The 13,791-nt window shown below is 31.2% G+C and overlaps 2 protein-coding genes across 2 annotated transcripts; both read left to right on the top strand.

Annotated features, from left to right (window-relative positions):
- Positions 1-2,523: 2,523 nt before the first annotated feature.
- LOC132602800 (xyloglucan endotransglucosylase/hydrolase protein 24-like) lies at positions 2,524-5,209 on the top strand. The gene is made up of 3 exons (XM_060315572.1): positions 2,524-2,869; positions 3,043-3,236; positions 4,396-5,209. The coding sequence occupies exons 1-3, from the start codon at positions 2,585-2,587 to the stop codon at positions 4,793-4,795; spliced, it is 879 nt and encodes a 292-aa protein (XP_060171555.1). The 5' UTR covers positions 2,524-2,584; the 3' UTR covers positions 4,796-5,209.
- Positions 5,210-7,865: 2,656 nt separating this feature from the next.
- LOC132602799 (probable xyloglucan endotransglucosylase/hydrolase protein 25) lies at positions 7,866-10,340 on the top strand. Its single transcript, XM_060315571.1, has 3 exons — positions 7,866-8,183; positions 8,287-8,480; positions 9,766-10,340. Exons 1-3 carry the CDS (start codon positions 7,911-7,913, stop codon positions 10,133-10,135), a joined length of 837 nt encoding a protein of 278 aa, XP_060171554.1. The 5' UTR covers positions 7,866-7,910; the 3' UTR covers positions 10,136-10,340.
- Positions 10,341-13,791: the final 3,451 nt, after the last annotated feature.

Here is a 13,791-nt window from a genome sequence, read left to right as displayed (position 1 = left end):
AAATACTTTAGCGAAATTTCTTGCTTCATATTACTGATACAATGCCGTATTAATAAAGGAATTCGACAAATTGAGGACACTAAAAAGTTATTATTCACTTTGAGAACCAAATTAATGTTTCCATTGATGATTGACCATTATCGAGACATGAACATTGCATAAACACATCTAATTGTGTTTTTGTTTATTTGCAACTTCCCATGTAAAGCTAGTACAGTATTTATTATTCAAAGACCATTTCCCATTTAACTATTACAGCACCAGTTATTGGTTTTCTAGCTGTCAGCATTGACCAATGAAAATGAAAAGATGTTTCTAGTAATATCCGAAAATTTTGGTTTCTTCAAATAGCAACATATTCGGAATGCACTAGAAATCTACACGCAAAAGAAATATTATCTATTGGTTCTTAGAATTTTCTACATGAGCCAATAGAATCTTCCAGACTTTACCCCTTCCATCCACATATATATTTGCCATATATATCATTAATAATAAAGTTGTATATACTCCCTTCGTCCCAAAATAAGTGTCACTTTAGTAAAAAAAATTATTCCAAACTAAGCATCACTTTAGGAATTGAAGACAAAAAATAGGTAGTTGTTTCCAACTATACTCATATATTAAAACAAATACTTTTTTCAATAACGCTCAGTTTTCAACAAAGATCTAAAGAACGGGATAACTTAATAAATTAAATCTTGTATTTATTATTTTTTAATGAGCATGAAATGAGCTAAAACGACACTTATTTGGGGACAGTGGAGTATTAACAACATATATTTTTGTACATTATTTGAGTAAATTGACCTTGTACAAGAAGTTACTTACACCCTCCGGTCCGCTTAACTTGTCATGTTTTTTTTTTTCTCGTCCCTTAAAAATATTAAATTAAAAAGACAATTTGACTAAATTATCCTTATTTGTTCTTTGATCTCAACTTAATACTACTTCTTTTTTCAGTAAATTAATCTCTCTATAAATTTATTGAGTAAGAGTAAAGGTGGAAACTAATAGTTAATTATATCTTGAATGGCAATTATTTCGGACCATCTATTGTTAATAAAGACGACAAGTAAAATGGAACGGAGAGAGTATATATATGTGATCATTTATTCTAGGTAATCGATCAGGTGGTTACGTAGAGTTATTTGATTAATTGCCTTTTAAACAATCTAATTGTCCAAATCTTATATTATTAATGCATAAAAACCTAAATATCTCTTACATCCTAAAATCAGAAAAAAAAAAAAAAAAAAAGAGACAGATAAGGAAAAAAGGAGGGAGACAGGGAGAGAGATAGAATGCTAAGCTTGGAGTAGATTCAAGTTCAAAGCAATAATAATTTATAGATGTTTGGATAATATTTATCTAGTTAAAAATAAAAAAATAATTCATTTGAAGTTGAAGTTGAGACATAATCTCATAAAATGACAGGTCCGCGTAGTTTAAAATTTAGACACATATAAACAAAGAGTAGGTAAAGAGTGATTCTAGCCATTAGATTAATAAAGTCGTTTTACCTTCTTGTTAATTAGTTTTGCCAACCTATCTATTGAATTTGAAACTGACAGCCTCAAATGTTATGTTTTGACGACTTGTAAATTTAATATTTTGAGTGTTGAGCATTTCTAACTGCTAAAGGATTTTGACTTTAATTTTTGAGACATATCCTTGTATTTATATACAAGTAATTTCTTTGGATCCATGCTTTGGCGTAAAAACAATTAAGCACTTCAAGTAGATTTGCAATTAATTAATTTCATGAACTTTTTAAAGAATCTTGACACAGTATGTAGTTCCAAGTTTTTTTTTTTTTTTTTTGGCTTTCTATCTGATATATGGTATTTGCTTCGAGACCCGATTAATCCGAATTCACAGTGCGTAAATGTAAGGGGCATTAATTAGCGTCCCTACCAGCATATTTTTTCTCTCAAAGTTCGACCCCAAAGCAAAATCTCTAATTACGTGTAGAGAAATGTTATACATTGCATTAAAGCTTATAGCCTTGTAATATCAATGAAGCTTCTCACACGGTAAGTATAAGTTTGATTCTTACCATTCCATTTCTCCTTCTCATTCCATTCCCTATCTGACAAAAAGTTTTTAAAAAAAATGTTTTTTAGAGTTCAATTTCAAAATATATGAACTACTCCCTTAAGAACCTCAAGAAAATATAAATACGGTTAATTAGACTTTTTAAAAGTAAAATTTATGACTCAATTTGACACAAGAAAAGGTATTTATCTTCTCCAAGAAAACTAAAAAGTCTAAAACCGCGTCAACTTGTATAGGAGTTGGTAGTTTGTTTTCATTATGATGTGTAATGATGACTATACTATTTTATGGACTTTGCTAAACCATCGAATTAAGCCACGTCAGATGCATAGGGCCCGCCCACTTTGAGTAAAACTATTTGCCAGCTGTCCTACACCATTACCAAAATGGCCCTCCAATTGCTAAGAACTTTCTTTTGTTCCTAACTACTTTCTCATCCCTATATAGCCTATGGATACAAAGTTACAAACCAACATTTAACTTTGTACAAGTCATATCTAGAAAGATCACTAAAATCAATTACTCGATGGCTTCTTATTCTTCTTCTCCTTCTTTAGCTCTTTTTTTGGTCATTTTTGCCTTATGCTCTTTGCGTTATAGTTTGGCTTCTAATAACTTCAATCAAGATTTTGATGTTGCATGGGGAGATGGTAGGGCAAAGGTTCTAAACGATGGGAAACTTCTTACCCTATCCCTTGACAAAGCCTCTGGTTCTGGTGTTCAATCCAAGAAAGAATATCTCTTTGGAAGGATTGATATGAAGCTTAAGCTCGTGCCTGGAAATTCAGCTGGTACAGTTACTACATATTATGTAAGTATTACACCTAAGGCTCGACTTAAGTATTTTAGTATTTGCCAATGATATATAGTTGTCACGACTTGATATGCATCAAATGATGTTGTTGATCCGTCGTGATAAATATGGAATATTTATGGAATATCATATGATTACTAAGAATTTTCTTATTTCAATTTTATATGCAGTTATCATCACAAGGGGCAACACATGATGAGATAGATTTTGAATTCTTGGGAAACCTTAGTGGAGATCCTTATATTATTCACACAAATGTGTATACTCAAGGCAAAGGTGACAAAGAACAGCAATTCTACCTTTGGTTTGACCCCACTGCTGATTTTCATACATACTCCATACTTTGGAATCCCCAAACAATTATGTAAGTATATCCCTTATACTCTAGAGTCCAAAACAAAATATACAAGACATATCAAGGTCTTTCTTGTTTTTCCCACCCTAAAGTTTTATAAATTTGAACTTTATCTTACTATTGGCTTATTCTTTTCGACATATCCAATAATAATGACCAATATTATCCTACCTCTGGTCCATTTTTGTTTAAGTTGAATAAATTTTATTTAAAGTACGTGTCGCTTTAGAAACCAAGAAGATATACGCATGAGGATGCACAATTAAAATTATTTGTTCAGTCAAATTCAGTAATTTAGCTCAAACCACGTATATGTATTAAGGAATATATTAAATATGTATAAATATTAAATTTTAACCAAGTAAACTCAAATGATCAATAAGTTCATTAGTTTTCAGATTATAAATTTTAAATCTTGAATTCACTTCTAGACATAAGTTTTTATTTGGGAAAAGGATCAAAAATATCTCTCTACTTTGGAAAAGGGCTAAAAATGTCCTCCGAACTTATTTTGGATCAAAAATACCCCTCTTATCCTTAAAGTTTTCAAATATATCCCTATATTGACGGAAATTATCCCCTCAAATAACCCGAAATTCTTTTTTAAATCAGCTCCATCATTTAAACCCAGCCCAATAACTCATAAGATTCCCTTATTCCCCTAATACATAGGTATGAAGTTTGAGGGAATCGGGGGAATAAGGAGATCTTATGGGTTATTATTTAGTTGAGTCAGGTTTAAATGATGGGGCGGGTTTAAAAATAATTACGGGTTATTTTGGGGGATAATTTCCGTCAAGACAGGGGTATATTTGAAAACTTTAAGGACAGGAGGGGTATTTTTGACCCAAAATAAGTTTGGAGGATATTATTAGCCCTTTTTTCAAAGTAGAGGGGTATTTTTGACCCTTTTCTCTTTTTATTTTTACAAATGTAGCCTTTGCTCCAATAAACCATCAATTTTCTAAGAAAAACGTCCCAACTATTATGTGAACGACATTTAAAATGGACCGGAGGACGCAATAACAGGATTAGAAGTTGAAATCTATCAAATCATCTTTGATTCTTGCTAACAACTTGAAATTTTTATGTTTTTTCTTCCTTCACAATAAATTGACAATATTGTATATCTTTTTTTTTTCTTTTCTTTTTTTACTATTTTTTCTAGATTCTATGTGGATGGCACACCAATAAGAGTGTTCAAGAACATGAAGTCAAGGGGGCTACCTTACCCAAATAACCAACCTATGAGAGTGTATGCAAGTCTATGGAATGCAGATGATTGGGCCACAAGGGGTGGCCTTGTTAAAACGGATTGGTCCAATGCTCCATTCGTAGCTTCTTTTAGAAATTTCAAAGCCGATGCTTGTGTTTGGGAATTTGGAAAATCCTCATGCAGCAACACAAATTCAACAAAGCCATGGTACTCTCAAGAACTTGATTCAACAAGCCAAGCTAGATTACAATGGGTGCAAAAGAACTATATGGTTTACAATTATTGCAATGATATTAAAAGGTTCCCTCAAGGCCTTCCTCTAGAATGCACTTTCAACTCCACAACTAGTTAAACTTGTATTATTTTGTGTTGCTCGGACTCTCCTGAAATGTTGTCACACTTGTGTTGGATTCTCCAAAAATGCACTATTTTTGGAGGATCTGACATGCAATTTTGGAGGATCTGACAAGCATTGAAGAGTCTTGGCAACATCGATTTTATCGGTCTTGGTGATTAATTATCACATTCCTCTTGTAATTGACGAAATTCATTTTCACAGATGATAAATTTTGGAATAGGATCATGCAATAAAATGTAATGCTACAGAAGTATGATAATTGCAGTGCATGTATAATAATTCTTTTTATCTTCTGTTTTTCTTGTTGTGAGTTTTGTAATTAATGTATGAGGTTTCATTCATCGTTAAAGCTTCTTTGACATATATTTGTTTTAATAGGTAAATTTATAATAGTCTGTTTTTCTATTTACACTCTTTGCATTGACTGCTACAAAGCCAAATAATTACCAAATTTATCTGCTTTTAATTCCTATTTTATCCCAGTTGTTGGTCCAACTTACCCCATGCTCGAGGCGACACATTGCTCTGTAGTAGAATAGTGTAAAGTGAAGACCAAGGAATGTTAAGAGCATTTGCAATTTTTTTTTTTTTTTGAGGCCTCTAATTCATTTGTGGTACCATTAATTTAGTGGGTGAAATTCCATTTTTTAAAATAAATACCATTAGACTTCTATGTGATGATCATCTTTTATAATAATATATTTTTTTTATCGGTTGACATTTTTCAAACTAATTTTTTATATTACGTTATATTATATGTTCACTATATTATCATTTCGTTATAGCAGTAAAAACTATAGAATGATTTAACTGTACACGGCGGTGCTATATGTTTCTCATCTTACATTTGTAGTCAAGCATTTAATAAGCATAATAGATTAAATTCAAGTATAACCATATGTTTCAAATAGCTTTATTAATAAGGAACATACCTTCTAACATAAAACATATGCTGTGTATCAACAAGTGTCAAGTGTGGCAAAATCCCTTCAACTCCTTGATGCACTTATCCCTATCTTACGTACACAAGCAAAGTTGCACATAAACCTCACAACTCATGAAATTTCATCAAAACTTTCAAGCCATAATCGTATTTAATTAAGACCAAATAGTAAAAATTTCTCGGTCGTTCTACTTGATTGCTCTCTTCTAATTTGTACTTAAACCTGATATAATTATTTTTAACATATAATATAATTGGTACCCGATTTAGGCGAATTTAAGACAAAATTGTTCCTCCGCTTATTCTCAGTCTTTTTCTCCCGTTTTAAAAGTTTTGTCCAGTATTCGTTGACAGAGATTTCATAGCTTATTGTGTTGTCAATTTTCGTAGATTGTTCTTTATTTTTGAGTTAATTTCGTACTGAAAATGAATAAGTTGGATAGAGATAAGCATAAAATGATGATACTATGAGTGAAATGTCAAGCCAAACTCAAACTTCGAATCATTTGTCCGAAATTTGTGACTATTAAGCCAAACATCAGATAAAAATCTCAATATAACACATCGGCCATTATGGTACCTTTTCAAAATCAACTTCACACATGAGTTATACCAACTTTAGATAAAATTATTTGAAATATTTGAAACGGTTAGGCCAAATATTAAATAAAAATATTTAAATATTTAGTTATATATGTTATTCAAGCACCTCAGTCATATGTGACTAAAGTTTAATCATACCAATCGAGACATTTTTGCAACTTCACACACGAATCTTTATAACTTCAATGTCATATATCTGAAGTTATTCTAGAAGTAGATAAACTTACAAGCAAATTCAACCTCTAACTACAACGTAACTTAAACAGTGATCTCAAATCGGATATTTGTTCACTTGATTCCCCAACCAAATACCAACCTGCGCACATGAGTTCAACCATTAATCGATTGTATGTCAGGTCCAATCGTATTTCTAAGAAAATCTTCACGCTATGCTGCAATTAAATAGTAAAGTTAGGTCCAATCAAATAGTCGAACCAAACCTCTAAGTTTGAGACGACGACTGATCCTGTCACTATTTAATTTATAGTATATTCACATGATTACCTAGATAACAAAGAAGGTCACAAGGAGATGACACGTAACTAAAAATTGTTGATGAGTCATGAGTTCACACAGTATTATTGACTGCATCTGCATGCAAATTGCTGAGGAAATATAAAAAAGGAAAATCAGAGTGATCAACTCATCACTCGGCACTAGGCACAAAGCTATCATATCTTTTCCGATTTCGAGAAGTATAAAACATCTTCCTCCCATTCCTCTCTTTCTTACTTCATTGAGAAGGTCAACTTTTGTGAAAATACAAAACTATAAATATCGAGTACTAAGGTTACAAAAAAGGTAGTACGTACTAAGAATGTCAATGTGCTTGAGTTAAGTTGAATTTGAACCGATCAAACATTATAATGTGGAGAAATTTTTATGAGCTTCTAAAATATCTTTCATTTCAGAATCGGTACAACTTGCTATGTGAAAAATAATTGCAATAGCTAATGATATAGCAGGAGAAAAAAAAGTGCCAATATGAAGATCTTCATTAATAAGTAAATTGGTTGTGTTTGAGAGTCAATATTATTCTTGTGTTTGAGAGACACTATTATTCTCGATTGTTATCTTTGTTTTCTTCTTGATAAGAATTATAACTTTTATATTTTATTTAGTTTCATTGAATGTTTTTACATAAAAGTGTCAAGGGCCTCGGAGTTGCACGTAATCTTACAGCACCAAATTTGTAACATGCCATTTTAATTAAACGTACTATACTTGCAAGTTTTTATCTATTTAACTGGACCAATATTATTAATTCAACAAGATATACAAATTACTCTTGTCATCGTCCATAGAGTAATGAACAAACCGAGCTATATTACTAAATTTTAACCATTTTTATATTCAGAAAAATTACCTTATCTCATCAGCTAGCTACATTATAGTATATGCAAGCTGTTGACAACTCTCTTATATTCAGATGGCATTCATTGAACCACCCTTTCTGGACACAATTTTGTCTCTTCCATTCTCATTCCTCTATAAAAGGGCAATTATTTCATTCCACTTTCAATTCTCTAAAAAATATCCATCCTCATTCTACTACTAATAATAATGGCTTCCTTTAGTATTAGACTTAGTTTGCTAGTAGTTATTATAAGTTGTTTGATTGTTGAATATTCTGCTAGTGATCTTAATCAAGATTTTGATATTACATGGGGGAATGGCAGGGGAAAAATATTAAATAATGGGGATATTCTTACTCTTACACTTGATAATACTTCAGGCTCTGGTTTTGAATCAAAGAGGGAATACTTGTTTGGAAAAATTGATATGCAAATCAAATTGGTCCCTGGAAATTCTGCAGGCACTGTCACTGCTTACTATGTAATTTTTGTTGTTACAACTTCTTTTTTTTTTCAAGAAATTAGTTATTTATGTTATTTGTTATGTTTGTGATGTTGGTTTTTTTTTTTTTTTTTCAAATTAGTTGTCATCACAAGGATCAAGCCATGATGAGATAGATTTTGAGTTTCTTGGGAATTTGACTGGGGAGCCATACACAGTTCATACAAATGTGTTTACACGAGGCAAAGGTGATAGAGAGCAACAGTTTCACTTGTGGTTTGATCCTACTGCTGATTTTCATACATACTCTGTCCTTTGGAATCCACAGACTATTGTGTAAGTGTCAAATAGGAGTAACTGTGTAAGAAATTCTCTTAGAAAGCGTGTTCTTTACTCCCTCCGCCCCATAATAAGCGTCACATAAGCTAAAAATACGGATATTAAAAAATCAATAATGCAATGTGAAGTTTACTAAATTACCCTTATATAATAAAAATAAATTATTTTTTCTTTTGATTAGAGCATGTACAAGTAATAATCCTTTTGACATTGGAAATTCAACAACACTAAGTTATTACGTGGCTTTTTCAATAATCATTTAGAAGTTACTTTAACTTGTCTATTTTTGTCTAAGGGTAGAGTTGAAAAAAACTAGTCAATTTACGTCTTGATTTCCTAAAACTACACTTATTATGAGCCAAATATTTTTAGCTAAGATGACAGTTATAATGGGAAGGAAGGAATATAATGGACCATAATTAAAATACACTACTAATGTAAGTCTAAGATCACCAGCAGAATATTCAACAACCATAAAACGTATAAGTACTACTAGCAAACTGTGTTAAATAATACATCCAATAGAAAACTTAGGCGCACGTCTGAACATGTTATTTTTCTTCAGTTATTTTTTTTGTCCCAAAAAAATTGTTTATTATACATTGCAGATATTTTTTCTTCAACCTGAAGTTGACTAGTTTTAACCGGTTTTCAAATAAAAAAAGGGTTCCTACAAATGTACTCATCAAGTGAAATTTATATGTATTTCTAAACTCTAGACACAACTTTGATTTTCAAATGCTTTTTTTAACTGAACTTCAGGTACTTCTCCTTTTCAAACATTACTAAATTCATGTCGAAACGTCTATGTTTTTTCTTTATATATTATGGTTTCCTATATAGTGTCGCCATCTTCATTAAGGCTAAATTTTGATACTATTATTTAACTTATTTATACTGACGTCATATTTTTACATCGATAGTGTATTTTAATTTTAGCAGGTAATATGTACTCACTCTGTCCTACTTGGACACTTTATGTAATACATTTTTCTTTTTAGTCTGTCCGAAAAAGAATGATATATTATTATATTTAAAAATAATTTAATTTAAAACTTTCCCTTTTATCCTTAGTAAAATGATTTTCAGACAAATATTTATGTTTTGTTTTAGACCACAAGTTTCAAAAGTCTTCAGTTCTTTCTTAAACTCCGAGCCTAGTCAAATTATATCACATATATTGAGACGGAGGGAGTAGTACTTTCTATATATAATTTTGTTTTTAGAGATATATATGTTACTGTAATTATCTTTTTGATGATTTGATCTTAAAAAATTTCAGATTCTCAGTGGACAATGTACCAATAAGAGAATTCAAGAACATGGAAGACAGAGGTGTGGCATTTCCAAAATCTCAACCAATGAAACTTTACTCAAGTCTTTGGAATGCTGATGAATGGGCCACAAGGGGTGGGCTTATCAAGACTGATTGGGCCCAAGCCCCATTCATTGCCTCTTACAGAAATTTCAATGCCAATATTTGCAATACTACTCCTAATAATAGTTCTTGCAAATTTTTAGGAGTAGCAAATTTGGATCCTGTGAGTGAAGAAAAATTGAAAAGGGTGCAGCAAAAATACATGATATATAATTATTGTACTGATGCTAAGAGATTTCCTCAAGGGTTTCCTCCAGAGTGTAGTGCCACTTAATTAATTAGTTATATGTAGGAATTATAAGTAGAAATAAATTTTGGTCTATATTCATAGCCTCTATTTTTGTCTCTTTTTTTCTCTCCACAATTTATGTTGTGGCTAAGTGGTAAGGGGGGAGTGTTGCAATATTTCTATGTATGCTTTTAATATTGAAAGTTGAAAGTGTTATGCGTATATAATAATTGTTACGTGTTAGTAGTAATAATGGAGGTGAAAGTGTTCGTCCCGCACACTATAAGAAAAAATATATGTGGCAATAAAAAAAGAATTGTTGTCACAGATTAATTATTGTTGCAAAAAGTATTTTTGACAATAAAAAAAATATTTTGTTGCATGAACTTTTCCCAACGACTGTTATTGCAACAACGTGCAACAACTTTTTTTTTGTTGCCAAAAGTACTTTTTGCAACAATAATCAATATTATAGCAACAAAATTAACTTCTTTGGCAACAAAAAAATCATTTGCCAATAATAAAACTAAGTTATTGCCAAATATAAATTTTTTTGTTGCGATATTTATACTTTCTTGTAGTGGCATTGACCTTTTTTTTCTTTCTGTTTTTTGATTAATCTTATGTTCCTTATTGTACAATCTTTGATTCTCATCAGCTATATATCTTTGCAAGAAGCTAAACCAAAACACTATAAGCAGCACAGCATTCTAAGTGCTCTTGTCCGTTAAATATTTGATGTGTTATATGCAACTTGTTCTATAATTGTATCTGTGCCGACTTTTAAGTCTTTGAGAGGATGCTAAATTTGACGTGTTATAAACTAAAATAAAGGTCTTGCAATGTAACATTAAACTGAAGCAACGATTTTTGGTAAAACTAAAATAAAGGTCTTGCAAGTATAAAGTAGGAGAAAGGCAAATTAAAGGTGTCCTTTGGTATTATTATTACACTAGTGAATTTAACCATGAAATGTATTAGTGCATTTACGAAATGATCAACAGAGCATTAATAATTTTAGACACATTCCCTTTTTCCAAAAAAGAAAACACTCAATATACATTTAGAGTTACTTCATATCATTATAATTGCTTTTTCTATGATACCATGTTTAAATATGCTACGTGAATTATTATACATTTATTTTAACAATTATTTTAGATATACATACATACATGCATGTACCACACACATGAAATATAACGTTAGCGAATAATGGACACCTTGCATAGGCCAAAAGTTAGAATCATCCCTCACAATCAAAAAATAAACTTTAATTTGCGGGAATTGTGATAGGAAGTATACTAAGATGATGTGAAATTTGTGCATTGATATGCCATAGTTAATTTCCTCGCGCTTGCATGCAGTGCTTCTCATTCCTTCAATTATACATAAAATACCAAAAATAAAAGTAAAAGATAAATAGACATATAAGGCACGACATGCATACCTGAAAACTTTAAGAAAAAAGAACAAATATAGAAGGAAAGATATATACGTGGAAAAAAATAATTACAAGTACTGAAGCAATCCTTCAAAGAAAAGTTGTTCCAATTTGTTATGAACCGTATTCACTCCATATGGGTCTATCGGCTAGAAGTGATAAATAAGACTGATCCAACTGAGGTTATTGGGTCGAGTAAAATGTTGGAGGGTTTTATTTGGGATCCAGGCCCAATTAGCAATTGTATAAAGGACTAGAAGTTGGAATAGAACGGTTATGCGTATAGTCATGAAGTATCTGTATTCTCTCATCCCCTTTCTCTGAGTTCTAACTTCTCATCCCCTTCTGGCTTTCTTCCTGTTAATTTCTCGTTGTTGTTCTTTAATTGTTGAAATTCAACTGTTAGTTATAATTTGGCTATCACTGATTATATAATACTTAATAAGTAGTTGTGTTGAGAATTGTAGTTTGTTTCACAATTCCTATTATATAAAGAGCAAAATATGTCATGTACATAAGACTTCACTTGATGCTGCAACTGATTATTAAAATTATTTTATGAGGCGTCCATCCTTGATTTTTCTTGGATTTGTGGAATGAATCCATGTACATGTCTTGCTAAGGGTTCGATCTTTTTGTGTTGTTAGTGAATATACAATATACCTAGTGATTATAACATTATTAACAACAATTGTGGTAAGGAAAAGAGAACCGAAATGCTAAGAGACCACAATAGAATAAATAAGCAGATTTCTTGTACCGCAAAATCCCTTCCTCTTCAAATATATGTTGAAAGCTCATATTTGGCAGAAAGCATCAGCGCAAATAACGAACATTGACGCAAATTTCCAGATATTAGTACCAGAATTCTTGTATAGACCAAAAACTCTTTCTCTCTTTCAGCAGTTGAAGAGTCTTCCAATTTGTTGCATTTATCACTTCCAGAATAAGGAATCAAACAACTTGACATCCTCATCTTATCTATTTATGATTGTGTTCTTCTCTGGAATAGTGTCATTCACAACCGCTATAATATACTGCTAAATTAAATATATGGAACTACTACTACTGCTACCAATAGGAATAAAATGGAGGGTAAGAGAAAGCGATGGCGAAGAATTAGAAAGAGACAACTCTTCATCTACACATGCATATTAACGCTAATAAAACACAATGGATATGAACATATATTTTGGTTCATTTTTCATATCATCTTTTATAGGGGTTTTAGACCGTTGCAAATAATGGACAGAATGGACTACTGAATAATCATATTTAATTCCCATAATAAATAGCCATTAGTCAGTCCGTAAATTTCGTCAAATTAATTGCGTACCTTTTCGTATAGGATAGGATTTGATGAATCAAAGGCGCCAGACTTAGCAGATTCCAAATGGTAGTTAAGATAAGAAGTGACCATTGGAATTCACAAAGTGACTTTTAATATTTTTTATATATCACAGAAATCAAATAAAGAGTTAATATTCTTGAATGTCATTCCTTTTAATTGAGAAATAAATGTGGATAATTACAGACTTATTGATGGAGAGATTTTAATATTTTCAGCCAATATTTTAAGGGAAATATAAGAGAAAAAGGTCAAAAAATTGACAAAAAAGATAAATAGCAATGGTGGCTTAAGAGAGGTGTCACATCACCTTGTCTATGTCTAGCTTTATACTCCCTCCGTTCACTTTTACTTATTCAGTATTTTAAAAATAGATTTTCACTTTTACTTGTCACTTTTAGCATATCAAGAGAAGACAATTTATTTTTTCTTGTTTTACCCATAGTATTAATTACTCACTTCAAATAATTTTTCAAATCCAATAAAAATATGCATCAATTAATATGGGTACATCGGTAAATTATGTACTCCATTTATTATTTCTTAAACAGCGTGAAAAGTCCAAAGTGGACAAGTAAAAGTGGACAGAGGGAGTATTATATATAGATTGTCAAAATGTTAAGATTGAGTGAAATCAATCAAGTTTATTGAATTAGGGTTCATATTCGAAGAAAGAGAAAAGGAACCGAGAAAGGGGATGTTTTCAATATCTCGTTATGACCAAAATGAATGATTGAGTACAAAGAAATGAGTACATGGGCCTTATATGCAGATTGGGCCTCTGTTACAACTAACTAACTAAACATGGGCTCCAATACAATAAAGGGAAAATTTCATAAATGACTACATTTTAAGGGTTAAAAATCTGGCATAGCAACATTTTGCTTATTTACAACTGATAGCTACTTT

This window comes from Lycium barbarum, chromosome 7 (genome assembly GCF_019175385.1).
Source record: "Lycium barbarum isolate Lr01 chromosome 7, ASM1917538v2, whole genome shotgun sequence".
Classification (NCBI taxonomy): Eukaryota; Viridiplantae; Streptophyta; class Magnoliopsida; order Solanales; family Solanaceae; genus Lycium; species Lycium barbarum.
The sequence above is the reverse complement of the archived record's forward strand: the minus strand, read 5'-3'. Positions and strand labels throughout refer to the sequence as shown.